Source organism: Pantherophis guttatus, chromosome 1 (genome assembly GCF_059756535.1).
Source record: "Pantherophis guttatus breed Tessera chromosome 1, ASM5975653v1, whole genome shotgun sequence".
Lineage (NCBI taxonomy): Eukaryota > Metazoa > Chordata > Lepidosauria > Squamata > Colubridae > Pantherophis > Pantherophis guttatus.
In genome coordinates, this window is record NC_142063.1 from 268608371 (window position 1) to 268635903 (window position 27533).

The 27533-nt window shown below is 38.0% G+C and overlaps 1 protein-coding gene across 6 annotated transcripts; it reads right to left on the bottom strand.

Annotated features, from left to right (window-relative positions):
- Positions 1–105: 105 nt before the first annotated feature.
- Positions 106–27493, bottom strand: SERAC1 (serine active site containing 1). Of its 6 annotated transcripts, none has more exons than XR_015731434.1 (18): positions 27418–27493; positions 25495–25586; positions 23470–23506; positions 21909–22045; positions 20876–20965; positions 19737–19868; positions 18911–19032; positions 16793–16921; positions 15813–15926; positions 14262–14424; positions 13379–13529; positions 11572–11713; positions 10335–10435; positions 8759–8856; positions 6213–6395; positions 4512–4708; positions 3423–3566; positions 106–1772 (listed from the first exon to the last, which is right to left on the bottom strand). XR_015731434.1 is itself a non-coding variant. In XM_087882869.1 (18 exons), the coding sequence occupies exons 3-18, from the start codon at positions 25583–25585 to the stop codon at positions 1633–1635; spliced, it is 1974 nt and encodes a 657-aa protein (XP_087738995.1). In that variant the 5' UTR covers position 25586; positions 26836–26930; positions 27418–27455; the 3' UTR covers positions 106–1632. The 6 variants fall into 6 exon arrangements, 4 of the variants coding, with proteins under 4 accessions (XP_087738995.1, XP_034284452.1, XP_034284456.1 ...); XR_015731435.1 differs by having other exon boundaries at positions 27278–27475; XM_087882869.1 differs by lacking the exon at positions 4512–4708 and adding an exon at positions 26836–26930 and having other exon boundaries at positions 27418–27455.
- Between the last annotated feature and the right edge of the window lie 40 nt (positions 27494–27533).

A 27533-nucleotide genomic window follows, 5' to 3' on the forward strand; every position in this document is an offset into this window, starting at 1 on the left:
TAGATAACTTGTTGAAAAGTTTTTATTCTGGAAGAATAATTTATGGTGGGGTTTTTTCTAAATGTGTAATGTTATAACTGTAGGTAGCAATGTAATGATCAAGTATTTTTTCATGTTTACGACATGCCCTTTTTTAATCAGCTACAGTAGTAAAAAAAAATCAAGAGTTGCCTGAAAAAGTATACACAAAATACTATTTAGTACACACAAAAAATATTACAGTAGGTAAATTACATGCTGTTTGGGGTGGCAATGGGAATATATACTTCAGATGGCTCTGAAAGTTACAAAATGTTTTTGACACAAGGAAATGCAACCAATTGATATGGCTAACCATTTCCCCTTTGTCTACAAAAGGAATCTGCTTTGCTACAAATATAGTGGCTTAATTTATCATTCTAAATCATAGACAAGGTGTACCAAGGTTTTCTATATAACTCCATGCCATGGTTTGAAACATCTGACAATATCAGTGGTGGCTTCCAACTCACAATTATGGCAGATGTTTTACCACTGGAATGTTAAGCAAATGGAATATAAAAACAGGACAATCTTCAGGAAGATTTTTTTTTCATTTACATGAAAAATAAAGCCATGGTTTGGCTTCATGCTGAAACTGAACAACTGCTTTATACATTATATTACTTAAGATTCAAAATACTTAAATGGCACCAGCCAAAGGGAAGAATTTCTACCCTCCTGGAGTGTTTCGCATTTTCAATATAGCAATATATATTTGGCAGGCTATTCAGATTACATTGAGACTGAATTTTTATCTTCTGAGTTTTACAAAAATTTAAGTGGTAAAGACATAATTGTGATTTATCTCGAGTGTGCCCTTGACTAATCCAGCCTTCTATGCAGAATTGAGCAACAATTCTGAATTTTTGTTACTTCATGAGGCATTTTGGTATAAGATGACCACAGGAAAATCTGTCGTCATGGAATTAAGAAACTGGTTCAGTTCTTTGGAGTAAATAATTCTGGGCTTGTAACAGCTTTCCAAACACTGTACAATAGCAGATTTACAGTATACCCTTGTTTTCTGTTGGCATCCAGTTGCAAAAACACAGGTTAGGGTCCAGATTCATTGGTCATTACACATATGTTCTACTGTATTTAAAATATCAGAATGTCCATAAAGAACTTGATATCATGCAATGTGGGTGTATCAGTACATCAGCATGGGAGAGTAGATTTATGGTATTAGTGCATTTGCTCTCCAGTATGCACAGTATATACAAGGTCAAGTGCCCCCACCCACTAGTAGTATAAAGTAGTATAAGATAATCATTAATGGCATAGCAGCTTTGTTTCTACAGTATATTGAGCAGAGAATGAAGATCTCTTTGGGTAAAACACATGCTTACAAAACAATGAAAAGACCTTCTAGGAGCCCAGATAACTTTCCTTGTCAAACATTAAATGGAACTCAAAATGAAGAAAAACGCTTTGTACAATATACAACCCCAGAAATACACCTGCGGTTTCCCATTAGACAATGTTAAAAAAAAAAAAAAAAAAACAGCTTGTGTGTAATAAAACAGCCGCCCTGCCAAGGACAGGCCCAGATTCAAAGAAAAGTTAGTGTAACTGCTCCAGTAAAACAACAAATATGCACAGCGTTGCAGTTCAGTGATTTCCAAGCTCCCTTTTTAGAGAATCTTGAATAAACTTTAAGGTTTGTTGATACAGGAAAGCTTCTTTGTTTTTCGGTTTGCAAATGTTGAGGTGGCTAACTTCTACCTGAATGAGTTCTCCAATGCCCAAATCTGAAACAGACATGAAAGCAAAGAGCATTAAGACACACTTCTCCCTTGCGCTGCTATAGAATCCATTGAATGGGTTGTCCTCATGTCATTGGTCAAAGACTGAGTTAAGATTTGCATAAACACGCCTCCCCTTCAGGCTTTTCTCCAATTCATTAACTCCTGCTTTCGAGGGTCTCTAAGCAAGATGGTAGCCTATCTGTCTGATCTGTCTCCAAATCAGAATCGATAACAATTAAAAGATGATGTTTGAACCAAATTCTAGACTGGTGTATAAAACAAGATTGGAGTAGACCTGAAAATTTATTTCCGCTGCAGTAATGCATAAGCTGTTTCACAGGATGTTGTACATAATTTATGTCTTAGCTGTTTGGGGAATTATGTGCACTGGTTTGAAATAACTTTTTACGTCCTTTCTACACAATGCATATTAAAAGAAAAACTGCGCCTCATTTTCAGGCCATACATACTATTACACATCAAAATACAGGTAATCCTCAACTTACAACCGTTCATTTAATGACCATTCAAAGTTACAACAGCACTGAAAAAAGTGAATTATGGCAGTTTTTCACACTTATGACCGTTGCAGTATCCCCATGGTTACGTGCCTCATGACAGCTGCAGGCTGATGTGGTCACCTCTTGTGACATTCCAATAAGCAAAGCCAATGGGGAAGCCAGATTCACTTAATAACCAGCCCAATTTAACAACTGCAGTGATCCATTTAAAAGCTGTGGCAAGAAAGCTTGTAAAATGATGTGAAACTCAGTTAACAACTGTTTTGCTGAGCAGCAGAAATTTTTGGACTTAATTGTGACCTTAAGTCGAGGACTACCTGTATAATATAAAATAAAATGATATAATATAAAAATTCCCACAACATAGAAAAGCCAGAAGCAATAACTTCAAATGGAGGGTGAATCCAACCCTCCTATTCCCAATTGTTTCTAAAGAACTACATTTTCTTTGACGATACAGAAACTGTCCTAGTGAAAATGTTCAAATTAATGTGTCATTACTTAAAATGTAGGTAATGGACATATAAAGAAAAAAGGTGAGATAGCAAGTTCCCATGGGACCTGAGGTGTAATGATGGTGGATCCAGTGTTCCTCAACTGGAAGACAATAATTAATTTCTTTGATATTTTTTTTTTTTTACTTTTCCCATTAACTCCACAGCTATCCAGGAGCCTGGATAGCTCTGCAGACTAAAAGCACTGTAATTTAACACCAGCTGTCTGCAATTAAAGTAAGTTCGAATCTTGCCAGGCTCAAGGCTGACTCAGCCTTCCATCCTTTCTAAGGTAGGTAAATTGAGGACCCAGTTTGTGGGGACAATAAGTTGACTTTGTATAAAATATACAAAAGTATGAAGGCTATTGCTTAACACACTGTAAGCCACCCTGAGTCTCTGGAGAAGGGCGGCATATAAATCAAATTTTAAAAAAAACTCATTTACTTTTCATTAAGATGTCTAATTTGGCCTTCCTTTAAGACGTGTGGACTTCAGCTCCCAGAATCCTGCAGCCATCTGGCTGCAGAATTCTGGGAGTTGAAGTCCACACATCTTAAAGTTGCTGAGGTAAAGAAATACTGTTATAAATGACTGAAGCCAGACATTTTGGAAGGGGAATGCTGGGATTGTCAAACCTGCAGATTCCACTGGCACGACATGCAGACTCAACATTCTGCCAACTCGTGTTGGCAACGTTTCTGCAAAGCTTAACACTGGAAAGTTCTGGTTCTTGGCAAATGAGATGAAGTCATCATTCAGTGCTTTCAGGGCAGGGGAATCTGGAAAAACGCATAAAAATGAAATGTGGATTTCTTATTTTAGACATTGGGTGTCAGGCAGAGAACTACATTTACGTATAATATTTTTCATATGGCAGATGGATTTTTGGTTCAGAAAGGTGGCATCTGCTGTCATTTTAAAGGATGAGTGCCAGTCCGGTATATATACAAGCAAGGCTAGATGTAATCACGGCCTCTATTTGTTCTGGTGAAGTACATGTAGCCCTCAACTTAAACCATTCATTTAGTGACCATTCAAAGTGACTTACAACCAGTCCTTGCACTTACAACTGTTGCAGCATCCTCAGAGTCACATGATCAAAATGTGGACACTTGGCAACTGGCTTGTATTTAAAATGGTTGCAGCATCCCAAGGTCATGTGGCTGCCATTTGCAATCTTCCCAGCTGGCTTTTGACAAACAAAATCAATCCGGGAAGCCTGATTCACTAATGATTGCATGATTCACTTAACAACTGCCGTACTTTTTTTTTAACAGCAGCAGCAAAAAGGTTGTAAAATGGTGCATGACTCACTTAACAACCCCCTCACTTAGCAAGGAAAATTCTAGTCCCAATGGTCGGAAGCATTCAGTAGCTTCCTACTGAAAATAAACAAAATAGCCCACCTACAATAGATCTATCTATGTCCAAGTCTAAGTTATTCCTCTATCCAGGAATGCAAGGGAAGAGAAGTAGACTATGGCGCTCAAGGACAGAACTTCCTGTACACAATAAATTGGGGTAGGTGGGCGGGTGACACAGAACCACAGCTGCTCAGTTTAAATGTAATAAATAAGTAACAGGTAAGGTGTTATGAAATTACACTTCAGCTAAATTTGAATTGAGGATACGTCTGAAGTTAACTAGAATTCCCTTTTGTGTTCCTATTTAATATCTGTTTCACACAGTTCCTGATGTGGTCTGGGAGCAAATATTGGGGTTACCTCAAATCTGAACTGGCAGGTCCTGAAAGTGATGCCATGGGACTCTGTCAGAGGCCTTTATACTGGCTTCTTGTATTTACATGAAACATAGCTTTGGAGTCTAGTGGAATCAGAACATGGATGTCATCCAACTCTACCTCCCTCTTTCTCTAGGAATACTGCAGAGGTTCTGAATGGTGGCTGGCGGTAACAGTGACCTATGGGTAGAGGTTAAGTTTAATTGAGACAACTAAAGTGCTTCTGACTCTTGAATTAAAATTCAAGCAGTGCTGGATAGAATTGAAATTGTCTTGAAAATGTCTGAATTTGGAGTCTTCTGGGGTCTTAATTTCTAACTAGTTCCACATAAACTGGCATTCATGCATTCACCCCTGCCTTTCTTACAAGTCTAACCATGTGAAACATGCTTCATATTACAGAATTGGCTGTTACATCACATCCAGTGGTGGGTTTTAAATTTTTTTACTACTGGTTCTGTGGGCGTGGCTTCAGTGGTGGGTTCCAACCGGTGTTACTACCGGTTCTCTTCGCACACATGCTTTGCGTGCGATCGCCACACGTGCGCTCACTTTGGTCGCACGAGTGCCAAACTTGCACCCCGCGCAAGCGCATTGGGTTTCTGGCCAGCTGAGGTGTGGCAATCCACTCTGCCACGCCTATCAGCTGGGCTAAAAACCAAGAGATAAAGGTAGAACTAAAGCGGGGGTGGGCAGGAGGGCCCAGCTCCCAGTCACACAGAACCGGTTCAGTGACGTCACATCATCACCGCTACTGGCTCGGCCGAACCGGAACTGGGAGCAACCCACCACTGTGTGGCTTGGTGGGCATGGCATGGCTTGGTGGGCGTAGCAGGGAAGGATACTGCAAAATCTCTATTCCCACTCCAATCCAGGGGAAGGTTACAGAAAAATCCCCATTTCCTCCTGATCTGCTGGGACTTGGGAGGCAGAGAATAGATGGAGGTGGGGCCAGTCAGAATTTTTAGTCTCCGAACTACTCAAAATTTCCGCTACCGGTTCTCCAGAACTGGTCAGAACCTGCTGAAACCCATCTCTGATCACATCTATGTTACTAGACTTTGGGCACTGTCATCATGCAACCCCTTTACTGGGATAGTTGAACCAGCTTCACGTTTATTTTGAGTGAAGGGTATCAGAAAGAACATTTTCTTCTGTGTAAATCTGCCATCACCAAGACTTTTGACAGGGAGGTCATGCTATGATTCATTGTCACAGAAGACTACCTAGGTAGGGTCAAGATCAAAGGGTTTTCATTTCTCACTGGAGCTCCTTCTCCTCACTTGTTGATACAAATCTGTCCAGATCGCCTTAATAAAGTTCAAAGAATTTATTCTACTGATAAAGATGCTGGACTGAAAACAGGGAAAGTTGAGCTCTGTCCTGGCTTAGGCACAAAAGCCAGCTTGGTGACCTTAAGTTCATTCCTTCTCAGCCCCAGGAAGAAGGCAATGGCAAACCACTTCCAAAAATATTGCCAAGAAAACTGCATTTCCATTAAGCTCCATCAAAGAAATAAATAAAAATGAACCTCAGTGTTACTTTGATTAGTGTAAATAATTTGGTTTTATTGTTAATATTTATACACACACACACACACACACACACACACAGCGAGAGAGCTATAGAAAAGAAAGCTATGTTTAAATATACACTTTCCAGAACTACCCACAAAGAAACAAACCTTTGCTGAGCTCTTTGACTTCCACAGAAGGGAAGAGCAGAAATCGAATATTTACGGAATATTCAGCTAACCGGGAGCCATGGTGAGGAACACTGTAAAATACAATTCCCCGTGTGCTGTCCACTATAGAAGCCATTTCAGGGTCCATGGAAGCATCCAGCAGCATTTTCTTGACTAGGAGGCCTGAAAAGAAAAGCCTCCATGAAATGGGATCAATGCAGGGCTGTGATGCTTATTACAGAGATACAAGACAGAAAAATCACTCTCCCACAACTCATTGAAGACGTTCTGGCTTGCTTTCTTTACAGAAAAGGAGGGTCAGTCAATCTTTCCTCCTCTGGAAAAGGAAGGCCTCTTTCTACAAGCCCCAGACCACCTCTACTAAGTGCAAGAGACACCAAGTTGGCCATTAGCCCAGTCTGGTTATATGCAGACGGTACAGTTATTTAGAAGCCTTATATGGCTGCCCATCTTAAGGAACTCTGGGTGGCTCACAGCAACTATAAAGCTAATAAATAAAATAATCATAAAATCAATAAAAACAATAAAACAAAAACCCACAGCAGGTTCAGCTATCCTTCTTTCATGCCTCCTATTATACAATCCCAGCGTCTCAGTAAAATGGAAGATCCTTGAAGGAGATGGGCAGTGTAGAAAGGTGACTAATAAACAGACAGACAGACAGACAGACAGGCCTTAACAAACAAATAAACCAAGTCTTAACAGCCTTCTGGAAGGCTAGAAGGGTGGAGGGCCTGTGGAAAAACACCAGCAGGAAGGGTATTCCACAGGGTAGGGGCAGCCATGGCAAAGGCATGCTTCTGAGGTCCCACGAGATGGCAAGATTTCAGGGAGGGGACATGGAGTGTGCGCACCCTATATGATTTAGTGGAATAGGTGGATAGTTTTAAGGAGAGGTGGTCCTGCAAATAACCAGTGTCATGTGCCATGCAAAGTTGACATAACATAGGATCTCTGGCACATGACATATAATGTATATCTTAAGGGAAAATGGACTATGTGTACAATTGTGTGTACAATTGTGACAGCTTCTATATATCCCTTCCTGTAAACTGCTGAATGCCAGGAACTAGGATCTTAATATTTTAGGATAACTAAAGTTGAATGCGCTGTATATAATCTTCTAAAGTGCAACGGTCAAAGAGTCCAATTCCTTGTAGAGGGTTTTGAAGGCCATAGAATAAAATCTGGCTCCCCAGATGAGCCCCAGTAAGATGAAATGGGTCACACTGTGCCTCCTGGTAGACAATGTAAAAGCAGTCACATTAAAAAATAATATAACTTTCTTTTCCAAATCCTTTCTGAATCTCTCTGCTTGGCTTTCAGACAAACAGCCATGAAAGTGCAGAAACAGACTGAGGGGATGGAGGAACTTTAAGTCACATCTAGAAAGCCCATTGGCACTGTGGAGTTAATATGACATTTTTAGATAGAACCATTCCAAGTCGGTGCATGTGAAATCTTAGCTTCTCCATTCATTTTTAAGAGGTGGTGGGTTATAGGAAGAACAAGGGTTTGCTGGAGGGTGATCTCATGTTTTGACAGATATATGGTGGATTGCCTCCTGTGCCAGAGGAAAGAGCCAAGGCCCAGAAATTGAAATGTCAATACTCAGAAAACTACAAACAAATACACTGAAAGAACTACAGGGAAAAAGCCACTGCTAAAAGTTGCCTCAGTTTCCAATGGAATGGATGTGGGAACAAGCAGAGTGTCAGCACTAGAGTAAATGCAGGTTGAAGTGATTATTTGAGACGACATCGAAACCTGACACAGAGGTTGTAGAGAGATAACCGAATTACTATTTATTCATTTGTTCATTAAATGGTCAAGGTAGGCTTAGTTTCTAGATATTGTTTCCTGGTAAACACGGTACTTTAAGGACATGTACATTTAATTCATCGATGCTTTCATTATGCCCCCAGCCCCCCAATATTTCAGCAGACACTTTGGAAACTATAAAAAAGGGCTTAGAGGAGAGGAGTATTCAAAGAGATGCTTACCATCCTGTCATGCTTGCAAAGGAAATCTACCAACAGGGTGTATTGGAACACATGAAGGGTCTAGGTTGTGTAAGCAGTGCAGTTAGGAAATAAAAGAGTGCCAAAAATTAAAGGAAGTTGGGCTCATTAAAGTTTGAATACAAACATGCTAAAGAGGCAGATAGCAACACTCCATAGTATCAGTGGGGAAGGAGGTCGGTAACTAGTCATTCACATGAGGTTTTTAAGACTTTTTTCTGACAAGAGTGGTATCTAGGTATAAAAATCAGAATTTTCAGTAGAGAGCTACTGGAAATCCACAAACAGCACATTGAACATTTACTAGCGACTGAAAACACACCACATCTAAACACACATCCCATGCACTACTATTATCGTAAATCCACGTGGAGATTGCTTTCTATGTGGCTCAAATGAATCCTATGAACATTGCCTTCGAATGGAAGCAATGTACTATATTTACAGGGCTAACAAGCTTGAAATAGTTCGTTTTAAAATTGATACAGAAGACAATGAATTTACCGCCCATGCTATGCGATAGCCATATGAGAGGCCTGTCTCCAATCCCAGCATCTCTTAGTTTCTTGAGAAGCTCAGTACTTCGATATGCAAGAGATTCTCTGCAGATGAGACAGCAAAGAAAGCAAGAGAGGCAAATATAGCAAGGCAGCATATTCTGAAGAATCAGATTATTTTTTGGCAGCTTTACTTAAATTTCCTTAAGGAGGTTATCTTTTTCCCCATAGCATCCAACTGTGTGAAAATGTTGGCATGTGTTAGGGTAGCAGTTCTGAAACTTTTCTTATAAGTAGATCAATATCCCATATTACTGAAAGCTTTAGAACAGTGTCTCCCACCCAATCTTGGCAACTTTAAGACTGTGTTCTTCAAGTTCTAAAGCATTTAGCAATGGCCAGGCTATCTGGGAATTCTGGGAGCTGAAGTCGACAAATCTTAAACTTACCAAGAGTAGAAGAACACCACAAAAAACAGGTGTCAACAACTCAGTACCTATTGGCACTATAAAATACTTGACCTTCCAAACAGATCTCATGAGACTCTAATTTAATTAAAAACATGAACAATTACTATGGAATCACTAAATCTCCTCAGGTTTAAGCAAGATTAGCGAGATTTCGGGTGGGAATGCCAAGATCTGATGCAAGAATATAAAAAAAACTTATTTTTTTTAATGCAAATTCCATGATCTTGCAGATTCTGGCTGTACAAAATGTTTTCTTTAAGTCAAATCTTGCTTAAAACAACGGTTAGCATCCATATAATCAGATCAATATGCCGTATTTCACATGATGTGTATATATGGTTATCTTAGAACATGTTTTCTGGTATGCACTAGGGATTCTGATTGATATGTAAAACACAATATTTAAAAGCCATGTCACAAACATGGAAATTAATGCATTACTTAATACTTTAAATAAGTATTCAAAGTACTTATTTAACATCCCTGTTATTAAACGGCTATTTTACATCCCTTTAGATTAATATGAATATCAAAGAATCTCTATTCCAAATACTGGATTAAGTCAGCAGCTATAGTAGTATCCAAGTCAAATCTCCTTTTGGGGGAATTGAAGGAGCAATTTTGGCAGCACATGATCACATTAACTGGGACAAAAAAAATCACTGTTTTGGGAATATCAAGTCTCCCTACATATTCTTCAGGAAGCAACCACTATCTATATATGTGACTGCACTAGGAGTATATTGAAAAGGGTTTGACAAGATTATAGCAATTCTGCCAAAATTTATTCAATTTCGTTAAACAAAGTTAAATTTTGTTAAAGAAATCATGGATTAATGCAATGAATAAATCCACCTACATATTTTAAGACTGATCTTGATCAATCCTGGCAGGGCTCTTTTAGAGTTTACACAATAGGATCAATCTGTTATCTTAATCAAATGCAGATATCAATTTAGACTGCTCATGACACAATAAACTTATATAACATTAGTATTAAATATTAATATTATAATGTTAACATACAAGCATTATATTCACATCTAAAATGTACAAGATTATGTGTACAAAAACATAACACAGTTTCAGGTTTCTACTCCCCCTATTCCTTACCTGTAGCTCTCTACGGGACATTTGGTTCTCCAGTCACTAAGGTGGGTATCATATTCCACAGAAATAATTCTAAGTGATGGGCAGTCAGATGCTAACCAAGTCTAAATTTAGAATACATGAAAACAAGACAGAAAACAATTGTGTTCAGATAAGTGTTTAGGCTTCAGGTATTGCAATGAAGACCAGCAACAAATTTTCAAGCAAGCCAAGTGAATCAGGGGAGTAAATTAAGATTGCAGGATATATCATCTAAAGTGACTTGCTAGCAGTGTCTATTACCTTAATTTCAGCAACCCAGCATTAGTCTTATAAACAACCATGGTGCCTTAAATCCATAAATATAGGGCCAAAGTTTTCATTTCATTCTTCTAGGAGACAATGTTACTATGGTATCATTCTGTTTGGATCCCTACCAATTCTGTGTGGATCCCTACCAATTAATCAAAGCCTCTGCATCTGGATATGTTAGCAAGCTTCAAAACGTATTTTAGAAAATATCAAACTGTCACTTATGACTTGTTACTCTTCTAAAGGAGAAATCAATGAAGTGATACCTTTTCTGGGTACAAGTATAATAAAAGGGAAAAAGAAAATGCTTTATCAGGAGAGAAGCTTGATGTACATGTACAGAAGCAAATAAGTGATAGTCTGATGTGCTGATGATTACATAGGTGCTTCTCAATAAACACTTGTTCACACGAATGCTATTCTCTGTTATTTATGCATAACAGAGCAGAGAAACAACTGGAAAAAATTATGAAATACTGGGTCTTACTCACTGAGGTTAAATGCTTATGGAAAAAGAAATCCATTGTTAAAGCAATCATAATTGGACCCCTCAGAGCAATACCTAGGTGACTTTCTCGATATCTGGAAATATTGAATCTATGAGACCTGAATATCCTCACTTCACACAAAAAAACCTACCCTGCTTGGAACTACCTATAGTCTTAGATGCAATTTTAATAATCCTTAGCTTCTTGGTTAGGATTTGAATTATTAAGTTTCTTCCAGTCTTAGATTGTGAATATAACTGTAGATTTACTCAGACATCATCCTCATCCTCATCATCACCCAGTTAGTCCTTGGGTTTCAAAAGCAACCAGTGACCAGGACTGCCATTGCTAAACTATGCAGTCGTAAAACATGATGTCACAGGATCTCATCGCTTAGCAATAGCAATCCTGGCAGTCCTGGTTCCTGTTGTAACTCAAGAGATGTGGTTAACGATTCTTACTTTTGGCCAACATTCACTGTAGTCATCTTCCGCATCCATGTCTCTCTCATCTGCAGAGTACTCAAGGTCCTGTTGTCTCCATGTTTTAAATGCCGCTCCCAAAAGGCCATGAACAAAAAGGACATCAGCTTTAATGGGCTCGCTGGTAGTGTAGAGAAGTGATAAAGAAAAATCCATTATTAATGAGAGCATCTAGGCCAACATGCTGCTTGGGAATTCCTGGAATTATAGTCCATGCATCTTAAAACTGCCAAACACTGATCTAGGCAAAGAATTAACACTCCATTAAATGCAATAATTCCTATCTCTTCTCAGCTAAAATTATTAGTAATGGTAGAGACCAAAGCTGATGGAATTATTCTAAGTTAGATTCCAGACCAGAGCAAGGAACCAAATGTTGACTTATATCTCCTAACGCCCCCACCGGTATGATGACATCAGTTGAAAGGTAAACTTCTAAACATAAAGCCAAAGCAATTTACAAATGTTGACAAACATCTATGAGATTAATGCAAAAGGTTTGTCCTGCTTTTAAATTATTTGATCCATGCTGTGAATACCAAGTGAATACCTCGCTAAGGTTGAAAACATTCGCTGTCTATAAAGGTAAAGGTTCCCCTTGCACATATGTGCTAGTCGTTCCCGACTCTAGGGGGCAGTGCTCATCTCCGTTTCAAAGCCGAAGAGCCAGTGCTGTCCGAAGACGTCTCCGTGGTCATGTGGCCAGCATGACTAAACGCCAAAGGCGCACAGAATACTGTTACCTTCCTACCAAAGTTGGTCCCTATTTTTCTACTTGCATTTTTTACGTGCTTTCGAACTGCTAGGTTGGCAGAAGCTGGGACAAGTAACGGGAGCTCACCCCGTTACGTGGCACTAGGGATTTGAACCGCTGAACTGCCGACCTTTCAATCAACAAGCTCAGTATCTTAGCCACTGAGCCACCGAGTCCCCCTCGCTGTCTATGCACCAAGGCAATATTGAAAATCTCAATGAGTTTATGACAGTTCCCTGAATTTTTTTCCTTCCACTCAGAATATAGGACGGGAAAACAGAAAGAAAAAACTTCTCCCTGCACAAACAATTCCTCAGGCCGAACTGTTAATCTGCTGGAATACATGGTTACAGCAGCATTTGATGATTCATTAGTCAGTCTCTTACAACTGGATGTCTGAACCAGGGGTGGGTTCTAAAATTTTTTACTACCGGTTCTGTGGGCGTGGCTTATTTTGTGGGCGTAGCTTGATTGTCATGTGACAATTTTTTAGGATTTAGTGGAGGTACTGGTCTACCAGGCTTTTAACTGCTTGCAGAGCTGTACCGGTCTACCCATTTATTTTTGCAGGCACTGGTCTACTCATGTATTTTTGCAGGCACTGGTCTACCCATTTATTTTTGCAGGCCCGGTCTACTCATTTGTTTTTGGAGGCACTGGTCTACCACCAAACTGCCTTTTACCACTGATCAGCTGTAGGGCGCCCCTTTGAAGCCCCACGGCAAGAGTTTAAACAGTTTTTTCCCTTATAGCCCATCAGCTGGGACTTGGGAGGCAGCAATAGATTGGGGGTGGGGCCAAATAAAAGGTAAGAATAACCGGGGGGTGGGAGAATAGGTTCGGTGACATTATATTGTCACCGCTACCAGCTCAGCAGAACTGGGCGGAACTGGGAGGAACCCACCACTGGTCTGAATCAGCTCCACTGCAAAGAATACGCTATATCAGTAGATCAAATCTTGCTAAACTGTGGTTACAAATAAGCCTGAATTGCAAAACAGGCTTCATGTAAACAAGATAGAGCTTGATTACTTGGTTCGACATTGTGGGTGTAAAATGTATACACCATCTGGGTACTTTTCTTGCACCACTTCTCTGTCCAGATTAGCCAAGGCTCTTGCAGCGTGAGAGGATTCCATGATGCGTGGAGACTTCATCATAGCTGCTAGCATAGAAACCCATCCTAGCATTGAATTAAAATAAAACATTGGTGTCATTGTTACCTACTAATGAAGGTATATTTAATATAAATAATAAATATGTAGGAAAGTACTGTATTATATATACTGACTTGCTTTTCCCCACATTTTCTCTGGCAATTCTCTGCAAAATTATTATTTGTTAGCAACTGGAAGTCTAAAAATTTAATTTCTCCTGTTCGTGTTTGAGGATATGATGTAAGACTGATTATAACCAATAATTCATGCAGCAATATCAAGACGGACAGACAGACAGACACACCATGCCACCCTATGGGTAAGATATATACTGTCTACTCAAACTTTCTGCTATAAAAACCCTTCCAGAAATAAAGTCATCCTTGTCAGGAAAACCTTTGTTTTAATCATTCATCTATTTGATTCATTAATTTCTTCCCTTTTTTGAGAGGGATCCTAAAAAGAAAAATATACTGCCTCACAAACTGCAGAAGTATATGTAGTTTCTGATCATTTCCTTTTTTCCAAAGATGAATTCAATATACATCCATGTATCGTTTCTATACTATGCTCAACCAATGAGAATATATATTTGACTAACTGAATGAATTGCCTGGAATATTAAATAATTAAATCTCAACTCTAAAGTATTGGTTTCCAAAACTTTAGTTTCCTATAACTCTTGTGAGGAAAAAAACCACACAACAAAATATTTTAATAATTCTTTTCCAATTAACAATAACAACATTTGCTACTACCTGCACGTGTTATTGATGCATGAAGACGTTCGTCTAGTGCCATATTTCCAATTATGTGAATGATACTTCTTTGTATTTTGTGAGAATCTCTATGAAGGTGATACAACTTTTGCAGGAGTTGAAGTCCCTTATTTGCTTCAATTTTATTACAATGGCTAGGGATCTGAAATGATACAGGAATTGCAGTGATGAGCTGCACTTGAACAGTGTGCAAATCAAATATAAAATTATTTCATGCACAAAGAGTCACTGGGATTACCTGAACACTGAAATAAAAAGTGACTTGAGAATGCCTACACAGTCCATATTAATTAAGTACGGGCTTAATTAACAGTACGGTAACATGACTTATCGTATTTTTCAGAGTATAAGACGCACCAGAGTATAAGATGCACCTTAGTTTTGGGGGAGGAAAATAGAAAAAAAAAATTCTGTCTACCAGGTATTCATCTGGCTAGTGTCCTTAGCCTGGTCAGTTCAGCACATTAGTTCACTCACTGGTTTTGAGGTTGGGGCTGGTTGGGGCTAAAAAACAGCTTCTAAAGCACAGTTGATCGTCAGAGGGAGCTCCAGTGACTAAAGCAGGCGAAGCGCAGAAGGGGTAAGAGAAGGCAGCAGCTGTTCTGAGTAGCCATTTTGGGAACCACGCGTCACGTTTTCAGCCTCCAAACGCATCGTGTTTTCGGGTGGTGATCGGCAGCGATGTGCTTTGGTGATCCCCACAGTCTTGAAGGGCTCTCAAACGGAGTGTGGGGAGACTGAAAACGGGATGCGTGGAGCCCAAAAACACAAGCCATTGTCGGTAGCAATCTCTGCAGCCAGGAAGAGGACGTGTGGAGGCGGAAGGGTGGGGGCTGGCGGGTGGGCAGGGTTACCCTGTTGTTCCGCCAGGCCGGGCTATCAACATAATAATTTTAAATTGGGGTATTTTAAATTTCTGGGGTTTTAAATTGAGCCGAATTTATTTAATAGTTTTAATTTTTTAATTGATGGTTGTCTTGTGTTTTTAAATAGGCTGTACACCGCCCTGAGTCCTTCGGGAGAAGGGCGGTATAGAAATAAAATTATACTTATACATTGGGAATATAAAATGCAACCAAATTTTCAGCTTCTTTTAGGAGGGAAAAAAGTATGCCTTATATTCCCCAAAAAATATGGCAAGTACAATAGTACCTACACATTTTACAATCTATCTTGGGTTTTTAACAAGGCTTGGGCAGGGATTTTCTCTTCATGCCTTTACCTTGAGTCTGAGAGGGCTACAAATAGCTGAATTCAACTGTTTACAAAGTAGCAGCAAGTATGGGTAGAGGCAGAACCCAGAATTAATAGTGCTAAAATTAACTGGTTTGATTAAAAGGACCATTCATTTAACAGGAAAATATTTCTTTCATCTATTTTAAAATGAAAATCATAGCCTATTATCATAAAAAATATGAATAATTTTCAAACTCCTTGATCTTATTTTCAGCTTGTTGTCACTACTGAGCTCCAAAGAGGGCTCTAGGCCCAGACTGAGAAATCTCAGGCTAGGTGTTTCTGCTGCATTACCTTGGAATGTTCCACTAAAGCTTGCAGACAGAAGAGTTCCACTGTCTTTGCCGGTATGGTACTAAGACTTTCACAATATGGAAGACCATTACCTCCAAAACACCATAAGCCCCCCTGGAAGAAAAACAAGTCGAAAATTAGTTTCAGAATAACAGAATGAACAATGTGAAGTTTGTTTACAACAACATTTCTGTAACAATGTGTAGAGTTTTACATTTTTTAAAAAATTAAGCATAAAGAGTACAGTGTATCTAATTGGTCAAAGGAAACAAGACCATGTCTCACTTTACAGAAAAGATGCTGTAACTTTGAACCATTTTAAAAATACTGACCAGCAAGACAGAAGTATCACTATCGTAACAGCCATTGGAGCATTCTTGCTACTAACATTACTTTCCAGGCAAACTACTCAAAAGGGATATGAAAATTTAATATTTATAAAGAAACATTTGATTATTCTGAAGGAAATTTTTTTTCCAGTAAATAAATCCCAATAAGAATTTACTCTGCATTATCAGTCAATTCAAGGAACTGATATAACTGTAATATGTAATCAGCTGGAAACAAGCAAATATTTATTACGGTCTTCTCATTCTTGCTGGCTCAGACCAACCCTCTAAATTAGAAATTTACTGCCAAGACAGAATAACAGTCGAACTCGTCTTCAGTTTACTTGAGAAGTAAATAATAGTAAAAACCAAAGTATAAAATCATGGTATCCAATATTTCATTTTCCACCTTCAAATATATTCAGAGAATATGTCACTTTTCATATCGAGGATTTAATAGATTTATCTCCGGCTTCCTAGGCCAACAAATCAAAAGACCCAACATAGTGTACAAAGCTAAAATACTGTAAAAATGCAAACTAAAACTGGAATCACAATTACAATACATTAATGAGGAAACACACAAATAGAATGCCAGTTCTAAGTACCCAGTTGACTAGAATGTTGAACTCTGAAGTTTTGATAATATACCTTTTGGGCAGCTATGGTCTGGCTGCTTTCTCTTAAAGCTAAAGAGGTAAAATACTGTACACACGGGTCAAGATCTGTTTGAGGTAAAGATGCCAGTAGCAGTCGAAGTTCATCTTCTAAGCAACAAGTCTGAAATATGAAACCACAAACATTCCTGTTACTCTATGTTGTTGATGAATGACTCACATCAAAAAACTAGGACTTGTAAATGTTTTTATAGTATGAAGCAGCATGAGTTTTAGTCTATAAAGTTCCAGATTAGGGATGCAATCCTTTTCTGTGGAGACCATATTCCTTCAAGCACATTCTGATTAGGGAAGTACGCCTAAGGTGGCAGGAGAGATAACCAGAGGATATTGCACAGACATAAAGTTAACTCCCACCAACCACCTAGCTAACTATTTGTCTCTCTCTTTTTCTCAAACATCAGTTCTTGTGACATATGAAGGATTATTCACATAGCAAACTGAGCTGTTTGCTTGAAAAGGGTATTTGAAATTAACTGAGAACTATATCATGTCATGGGGCAGGATGGACAGCATGCGGCCCTCTGCACCCTGAGATTCTGCTGCCAACATTCAGCAGCAAAATAACAAAATTTCAGTGGCACAATTTCAGGTAAATTTTAGTTCTTTTAGGCTAAGGCTGTGACATTCATTGGAAGCAGTTCAGAAGAAGTCTTGTGGAAATCAGCTGCAATCACAGACATGAACTGGCTTTATATTTCGTGTTCCAGAGGATCTCTTCTGAATTAAATCCAAAGTGTGGCACAGACTGATTTTAGAGGGTTTTCAGAATGGGAATGGTAGAGCTTGCCTCTAGGAGTCTTTCATTCCTACAAATATTGATCTCTTCTACTCCTGTGCATGGGAAAGACAGTAGTCCTGAGTCCTGTCACTGCAATTCCCATTCTTAAACTCCACAAGGCCAAGTCCGGGGTTTTAAGATCATGACTTCTATTACTGTGCCTCCAGTGAACTCCTTACTCAGGGGAATGGGACAACTTGCTACAGCCAACTCCCAACTCGCCATGACCAACTCGCCATGGGACAACTCATTGTGGGACAATTTAACAATTCTATTTAATTATTTAAAATAAAATTATTTTAATTTTTGCCATTCACATTTCATTCTTTCCCTTCTTTTGCATCCTTTCTTTAATGATTCTATTCCACCATTTATTTCATATTAGTGTAACTTTTGTCCCGCAACAAGTTGTCCTGTGGCAAGTTGTTCCACAGCGAGTGGCCGTGGTGAGTTGATCTTGGCGAGTTGGCCACAACAAATTGTCATAGACCCCCTACTCAGACACTGATCTCCCTTCCAATGACACCCCTGCACTCTTGCTCACAGTCATATTCATGAGCTTTCCATCCATCCTTAAACCCAGAGGAAACTATACTGGCATACTGTAAGTTGCACTGCACCCACAATGTATACCTCTATCACACATCACCAAGAAGGCCAGGCAAGGTTGCTGCCCTGAAACAAACTAGGGCAGGGTAGTTTCAAGACAGCAACTGTTGGATGTCTTATTGTTATTTTCCCTTCCACCCAGCATGGACTACTAGCAGAAAAAAAAAAAAACAGACACCGATTATTCTCCTGAACATGATGCCCTTGGGGTGGCTAGAGGTTGCCTTGACTTTCATCCTTTACTTCTGACAGGACTTTCTGTCAGTCTCCCAGGAGATCATCATCCTATGAAATTATTTCATGGCACCTAGAGGGCGCTTGGATTATTCGTTGACTGAAATACTTAAGATAAAAAAGCCTCGGGGACCAGCATTCAGAGATTGATTAGATACAGAGCAGAGAAGCCCAAATCAGAACACAGCCCTCTGAGTTATTGTGCCTCTGGATCTTTCTTGCCTTTCTCCCTCCTGAGACCAATTTCCCCTGGGAGCCCTTTAAGTCAGGCAAAGAGCCTCTCCTCTTAGCATTTGATTGGGGAAGGTTGAATAAAAAAAGGATTTTAAAAGTATGCCTGTCCATATGGATGCCTTCCGGCAACTGCATTATACTACCTACCCCAATCAATTCCCAAGTACTAATTTTCAAGTATCTACATAAAAGAAGCTGCTGCAGTAAAGGTTGATCGGTTCTTATTATACATACCTCTTTTGGATTCAGTAAAAGATGCGGAGGCAGGAAAAATCTCAGATCAACGTCTTTACTCCGAGCTAAAGCAATGGCAGTTCTCTGGTCGCTTGTTTGGGCAACTGTCCTGTACTGATAATCTGTACTAAAACAAATATAAAGTTAGGATTTTCACTAATCCGAAATATATTTTTAGTAAAAACTATATAAACAAGCAATACATCTTTGCAATTAAAACCCCAATGAGGATAAGCTATCTGTTTGGAAGGGACTACCTACCTAGGGATGGCAGAAGTAAATAATTTCCCAATTTTGAAGAACAAAGACAGGATGGGGTGGGGTGGATTTAGCTGTAACACTATTAACAAAGCTGTTAACACCTGCAGTTTGTATTGTGAAACAAAAGTTGCCAGTTTAAATCAGAGTCCTGTGGACAGCAATAGCATTCTTACAGCATTTCCAATAGGAAGTCTGAGCTCTCACTGTAAAACATCCATCCACTGGTTCTTGCCGAAGTAAGATATCAGAATTGAAAGGATTCTACTGTTTTTAAATAATTGTGAGTGTCCAATTACTGTCAAGTGTTAGCCCCACACCTTAATTGAAATTCAGCAAACCAAGAAACAAACACGCTGAGGGTCCTAATCACTGAAAGGTTCTCCAGTACAAGCTCCAATTAAAATAAATGGGTTCTTGTATTATTTCTATTTAGTCTGTGGAAGTTGTATAAGAAAGGTTTTTGATATATTGTGCTGCTATCAATTGGCTATTCTTTTCGTAGTACTATGTAAGAGATAAGATCCAACAGTAAGAACTCTGTAGCTATCTTAATAGATACCATTACCATGCCAGTAACGATTAGCGGCCAATTCCTGCACAGCTTGTAATCGGACCATTTTATCATTTGATTGACTTCTTTTCACAAGCAGCCACAAGGCATAATCGCACTCTTCTGCATCAAGTGTGCTGAAGCGTTCTTTACCAAACATAAAATAGGACAAGATTATTATAGTCACTTTATTTCCATCTTTGCATTATCAGCAGTACTGTAACTAAAAAATCATATTTTTAGAGTAACATTTTAAAGCGGGCAATTTCCTGGATCCACAATTAGGTGGCAATACCTAATTGATCTTGACTAATCTAACAAACTAAGCAGGTAAATTCTTGGATGATACACCTTCAGGGAACATTAGAGCTACAGTCAAGATTGGGTTACAATCCCAGAAAAAGGTACTCGTAAACAATTCCGTTAAAGTTGTCAAGAAAGCTGTACATTAGTATCAAGTCTGACTTGAAGGATATTTTTCTTAATATAAACGATTGACCGGACTGTTTTGAATCTGGAAACTGAAGTTTAGTGGCCATAGCCAATAAATAGGACTTGACTCCATACAACATTTAAGTATCCAAAAGTCATTTTTGCATCCTAGTGAGAACACTGTGGATCCCTGAGTAGGAAGGACCTTCAAGTTAACACCTGTTCAGTGTAGGAATCCAAATTAAATCTTTCCTGCCAGATAGCAATCAAGTCTCTGCTTTAATGCATCCAGTGAAGCACATTACTTGACTGAACAATTGGCTCTTACTATTGCCCTGATTTTAAGCCTAGAACTCTGAATAAACACTGACAAGATATTTTATTTATGAAATAGCAATTGGCTTAAGAATAATAAAACATTTAAGCATAACTAGCATGTTCAGAGCCAATTCCAAAGACTAAGTCACTGTTCCAGATAATGAATATCAGCCAGATCATGGCAGCGTTGCACTTTAATTATATATATATGACAGGGAGAAATTTATTGATTTCCCAATATGCAGAAACAGCATTGGGCGGAGGGAATGGAAAAAGCTACATCTGTTTAGTTTCTGCATGGTATGAACTGTTAAAGGTACAGAGCTTCTGCTTTTAAAAAAAAATAACAGTTTTAGATTACAGCAAGTTGACAATGACATTCCTAAAGATTTTACCAAACCTACCATCAAAGGGCTTTTGGAAAATTCGAGCATGCATTTCTATAATTTTCTTGGCTGCTCGGTGAAGCTTCTTTCTCACTTGATATATCACTCCTACAAAAGCAATAAAAAGTCCATTTTGGTCAAATGATATATTGTCCATCCTTATACATAGACCAGAGCAGGAAACCAATTCTATAGGAAGAATTAGAACTATATTTGAGTGAGGTGGGCCTTAGTAAACAATTTTGCAAGTTTGCCTGTGCTTTCTCTTCCCTTCCCCTTATGACCAGTGAGTCAGGGAAAACTCAGCCTAAGTCTCTTCTGAATACCGTACTATCTCCCTCCCCAGGACCAAAGGAATGCTTCTCTCATTTTTGTTTATATAAGTTTCAGAATATTTGCTTCAAGGCCATCTCCCTGGCTCTCTAAATATAAAAATTCCTGTTAGGTTCAGCAGAAAGAGAATGCCATTTGTGTCTTTCCTAATATTGCAGCCTCCCCTTCCAAATAAAACCTTGAGGCTCTGATTGGGAAACGGTGCATCACCAGCCAAAAAGGAATGTCTCTGATACCAAACTAAACACTGTTCGCCAGCTAAGGATCAAGTGTTGACTTGCTCTCAGAAATGTCTGAGGATTGCTAAGAATGGGCTATTTGTTGGAATAGGAGAGATATCACCAAATCAAGCTTGTGATATGGATAGCCATACTCTTATTAATACAATTTATTAATAATAGACACAAGGAGGAAAGAAAAATAATTATTCAACTGGATTTTAAAAGAATATAGAAAACATCCTAGTCCTAGCTGAGTAAATTTTCAGTAGAAGAGAATATTAAAAAATGAGAAAAACATTCTTATGAGGAAAAAAAACAGAAAATCTGGTAAAGTTCTAATAATAGAAGAGAACATGAGTAAATTTCTTCCATAATCTCCAGTATAATGTTGTTCCTTATGCATCAGGATGAATATACTAGTTCTTAATTAGTATTTCTTATACTCAAGGTGTGTTTCTAATTCATTCAATTATCAACAATAACCTAGTTTTTCTTACCTTGATAGTCACTTTGATCTAAAGAAACTGTTTGTAAGTAGATGTAGGATTTCAGTTTTTCTTGTTGTACCACTTGGGTATCAAAACTGAACAATTTTCTTAAAGTCAGAACTTCATAAGTAACAAATATACAACCACTTAAAAAAGCAGAAGACACATATTAGTGTAAGCATTAAAGTACAAATTTAAACTTGATTGCAATTAGGTAGAAAATGAACCCATCTCTATTTTCTAAAATTTTAACTTCTGATCCAAGCTAGCAATTCTTGTCCATAGTTTTATCAGCTGAAGAATTTCCTCCTCTTGGTGGGGAAAATGTGGCGTTCTATATATGCTGCCCTGAACTCCTGATCAAAAAGAACATATCAGTCTAAGAAACAAGAAGAAATGTATTGATAAAGGAGAATATTTGTCGCTGAAATGAAGGATCCTTGGTGCTCTCCGAGCTTGATTGTTTTCTTGCAGATGTTTCATTACCCAGGTAACTTCATCAGTGCTGGAAGAGAGCAGGATTTGCTCTCATTTTATATATTACCATGTTTCCCCGAAAATGAGACCCTGTCTTATATTTTTTTGAACCCTGAAATAAGCGCTTGGCCTTATTGCCATGCGCTCAAAAGCCCAATTGGGCTTATTATCAGAGGATGTCTTATTTTGGGGGAAACATGGTATATATTTTATATATTATAAAGTGAGTATATAAAAGTGAGAGCAAACACTACCTAACTCCTTCTAGCACTGATGTTACCGAGTTCAGGTAATGTAAGAAAACAGCCAAATTAACAGAGCATCAAGAAGAAATGTCCATTCACTTCCTTTTCCCCACTTTCTTCTCTCTCCCTCTCCCATAAGCAGAACTCTCTTGATTCCTCTTGATATCCAAACTAGGCAAATCAAGATATGCTTGTGGGATACTTTCCTTGCTACCTTCTATCCATGGTCTATCCCATAATCATATCCTGATGCTAGAAAGTAGCAAGGCAGTAAATCATGCAGAGATGGAGCAGGAAGAGTATTTCAGATCAGCACAAGCCGCTAAATTATCATCTCACAATCTTTATTGTTTTATAAATATAGGAAACAATAAGTAAATACATGAAACTGAGCAGGAAACACAATCTGCTTCTAAATTTAGATTTCAAATAAGGAAAGGCAAAACTTGTTTGTGGATTAGAAACCAAGAGAAAAGAGGAGAGGGGAGGGGAGGGGAGGATAGGGGAGGGGAAGGGAGTCAATTCTTTCAAAACTCACAATTTCTAAAGTTTTCAGGAATGACCGATTCACATAGCTTATATTTAAGGGCCCAAATTTTAAATGATAAAATAATGCAGGAATTGACCATTATGTAATATATTAATGAGAGTCATATTTAATTCTGCACCCGCTTTCAGTACTAGATAATATTGTCAGCATTACCATATACACAGCATTTAAACAGTTACGACATACTATATATATTCACCAGAACAGCTGAAAAAAAATAACACATTAAACACCTACAAACTATGATTCTTTAGTTTTATTCTAAAAACATAACGGATGTTTGCCAATAAAAACTTACCCCAGAATAAGTGAGCCAGTTAACTTCATAATTTTTCCTTAAAAATTAAAAGCTCAGTATCACTGCATGTGCAAAATCAGATGTTTTAATACAAACATTACATTAATAATGAGTTATATACAGAGGTTAAGCTAACTGTACTTAGTTATTATTAAAATAAATATATGTGAGTCCATTTAACTTCTAATTTCAATATTGCTTATTTATTAACTGTTTTTATGCCAACACAATAAAAAAAGACTCTTGGAAGTTCTCATACAAAACTAATGGAATATAAAACAAGCCCATGCAAAAATAAAAACAATGCTGCCATAATTCAAAGAGAACAAAAATATGGTAATACTGAATTAAAATAAATTAGGGGAAGGCTCTACAAAGTAATTCAATCCTTAACAGCTTGTGGAAAATAAGCAAAGAGGGAATCAGACTGCTCTCCATAACATCAGCACTGCAATGCCTCGTCTCAGCCCCCTCCCCCCAAGTTCCTGAAAGTGTGGGATGCATATCAGTTTCTCATTGCTGTAGCTAGTTGATTGGACCACAGATGGCTGGAGAATGTGGTTCTGAATATATCCAGGTAACAAGCCATGAAGGGCTTTATAGATAAAAACCGGAACCTTAAACTGGATCCCGAAATCAATTGGCAACCAATGCAGGGTCCACAACACTACAAAAAGCTCCCATACTCAGAGCCCCAAAGTGTATAATTTTTAAATATTTATAGCCTGCTGGATGAGCAGTCCAGATAGATAAGAGCATGAGGTAGTGTTATCAAGCCTTTAAGCCTCAGGTAAGGCTCTAAATAATTAATTTAATGGTGATTTAATTAATTCTTATTCAAGATTATGCAAAACTACATCTTTCTTCTTAGGGAGCAAGTGACAACTCTGTGTAAGTCTAACCACTTTAAAAAATTTCTACAGTTGGGACTATGCCCACTCAACTTGATGAGATTATTTCTGGGAAGCATCCTTCAGATGAGAACACACAATTTGGCAAACTAACCTGGCAACAAAGCTCAAGTTGTGAATTAAGAAGAATTTACTTCTGAAAAAACTTGTACAAAATTAGATCTACAACATTGGTTTCTTCCATTAGCCTTTTATGTAGGTATGATCCTCCCACCACCATTCTGAAAAGTTTTAAATTATGGAATAAATAGCATTGGATTAATAAAATATTCTAAACAGATTTCATCATTGGAAATCATAGTTTCATTTATATTACTAGTTCCAAAAATCAAATGGTACAGTATTAATTCTTATCAAGATGACCTTATCAACATTTTTCTGTCTAAAATTTCTTTCACATCTTTTTTAGATGGCTATCATTTTATATTATGTGCTGAAAAATAAACTTTTCAACCTTGTGTTTAGAAAAATATTCAACTCATTCTTAAATATGGCTTAAATATTTAAATAGTGATGCAGAGCAAGATCCTAAGATCCTGCTCAGAGATGCTACCTTCAAATACACTTTATATTCCCATTAGTACATATATTTCCTTTTACAGGAAAAAAACCCCAATAAATCAAAAGTTCTTCATCAATTCTATGGAATGGTGATAAATATTTCACCAAAGGCTATCTCTAAGAAGAATATAATTTCCACCCCTTATGGACTTTTTGTGTAAAAAAAACATGATTTATGGTGTTGATGATTAGACAGATTATAGAAAGAAGTGTGTCATAATGCAGTTTTAGAGAAATAGCTTAAATCTTAATTGTACTTATCACAATGAAGAAAATGAAATATGAAGAAAATGAAAAACAACCACTTCATATCTTTCTTTATCCTTTTTTTTTTTGCATTTTTAGCCTTTTCTTTTTTCTTTTCTCTTCCTTTTTTCATTCTATTTTAGTTTGTATTATTTATTATTCTTAATAAAACTTTCAAATAGATATATATAATTTGCCTAGGTAGGCAAAGAAGTGATATGCAGCAAGCTCCAAATGATGAATTTATCTGGGAAATCATTCAAATAAAATGATAGAGTCAGGCTTGTAAATACAGAATTGCACTTACTGATATCTTTCCATGATTGATCAACTTTCCATGTTGAACCTAAAGTTCCTATCTTTCTACAGCAAACCACACAATAAGCAGCCAGAGACATTCTGTAAAGGTACAAAAAACTGATTTAGCACATCAACAGGATTTTAAAAATTATTTTGTAAATCAGTTATGCCCTAGTCTAATACATAGCATTCTTTCCAAAAACATATTGCTAGTAGAGGATTTCATGATTGTAAAAAAAAACAAACCTCCAGGTGTCTTTCAAAGGAAAAAAGAATTATATCATTTTCCAAACTTTTTGATTCAAAAAGCCTTTCCCTTCTGAATTTAAATGAGAGATGCAATTCATTTTACAATCCAAAATAATCTATTTTGCTTCACTGTATGTTTTTAATAAGATAATTATTTTGGCTGTCCACCTACACTGGAAAAAAGAGAGGTTCAGAGACCCAATGAAATTCACTGAAATCTAATAAGTTTGCTGGCAATCTATAGAAATATTATTGGAACCATAGAAAATGATTGGATCTTAATGATAATTCTGTGCAGAGATTCACTACAAGGAATAGAGCAGAGAGCCCAATCAAGCTTTTTTGTGCTAAGGCGTTCTACTGATACGATATCACTTGATTCAAAAAATCCTGTGTTTCCTCCTGTTATACCACTAACTCATGCTGTCAATACTTTGCTGCTTATTCCATGGTTAACTTTACCACTTTACTCAACTAACCCAATTTGGGGAGTCTGCATGTTACACTTAATATTAACTAGTTTTGCTCAATAACTTAGGGTAAAATAAGGAAAGATGGTCCTTAGTCCAGTAACTACAAAGAATGCTCAGATTTTCAGTATAAATCTACAATGTTTGAATAAATCTGGGGTTTTAATAAATGACTCATTAAAAATACCTAAAATGTGCCATACATGAAGATAAAGTTTTTTTTTTAAAAAAAATCACTGTATGTTGTTAACAATTTTTTAACAGCCATGGAACTATAAAAAATAAACTGCAGCCCAGTTAGCAAATGAAGCTTTCTTTGTTGGTATACATGCCATCTGACTTCTTTTTCTTTTCTTTCTTTTCAATTTATATACCGCCCTTCTCCCTGAGGACTCAGGGCGGTGCACAGCCAGAATTAAAAACATGAAATACAAATATTAAAAACAATTAAAATCTATATAAATTTGGCCCAAAAATTTAAAAAACCACAAACCAATTAAACATTTAAAAAATTTCTTCCTAAACCAGCCCGGCTTGCTGGAAAAAGTGGGTTTTAAGGGCACAGCGGAAGGCACTGACTTCTTGGAAAACAACCACCATTTCAGTTTTGCAGTGACTTGTAGCTCAACCTGATTAACTGCCTTGCAGATGTGTTTCTGAGAACAGATCCAAGAGTTGTGGGAGGGAAGGGTGACTAATTTCATACTCGAAGAACCACCATTCACTAGGAAAAAAAGAAATATTTTATTCAGGGGAAAAAAAACAACAACACTGCGCATCTCCCTCTGAAATAAAACACGCCTTAACAAGTACACACACTTGGAAATAAAAATTGCAGCAGAACGCAAGGCGCTTTTTAGCCTTTAGCGAAGGGGCAAAAAAAGATTGCAATTCGCAAAAACAGCATAGAAACGCCCCGTTTCTCCTAATTTTAGGGGTGCGCGGCACAATGAAAAGGGTACGCTCTATAGTCTAGGCAAACGGATAGAGTCAAGTCTATCATTGCTGATTACAGCTATCCTTATACAATAATGGACAAATGAGCTATACGAGCATCCTTGGCAATATTACTCCTTAATTCAGGGGATCTCTCCGGCTAGGCAAGGCGACAGGTCCTCCAGCCCCGACTTCGCAACCACGCACCAAGCTGGCCCAAACCACCGCTCTTCTCTTCCTCCTCCTGCCGCCTCCTCCTCCTCCTCCTCCCCTACCTGCCCATCTCGGATCCCCGTCCCACTGTCAACGACGAAGCCTTGCCATACCGCCCACGCTCTGACGTCGACGCGCCCCACCTGACGTCACCCGGAGCGCCGCCCTCCACCAGGAG

What these genes read in the sequence shown, in the direction of transcription:
- SERAC1 (XM_034428561.3), bottom strand. An exon ending in TGCATCAATAACACGTGCAG is followed by an intron (nt 13,530 to 14,261) that starts GTAGTAGCAAAT and finishes ATTCAATGCTAG; the next exon opens with GATGGGTTTCTATGCTAGCA. An exon ending in TGTCCCGTAGAGAGCTACAG is followed by an intron (nt 8,857 to 10,334) that starts GTAAGGAATAGG and finishes TCTCATCTGCAG; the next exon opens with AGAATCTCTTGCATATCGAA.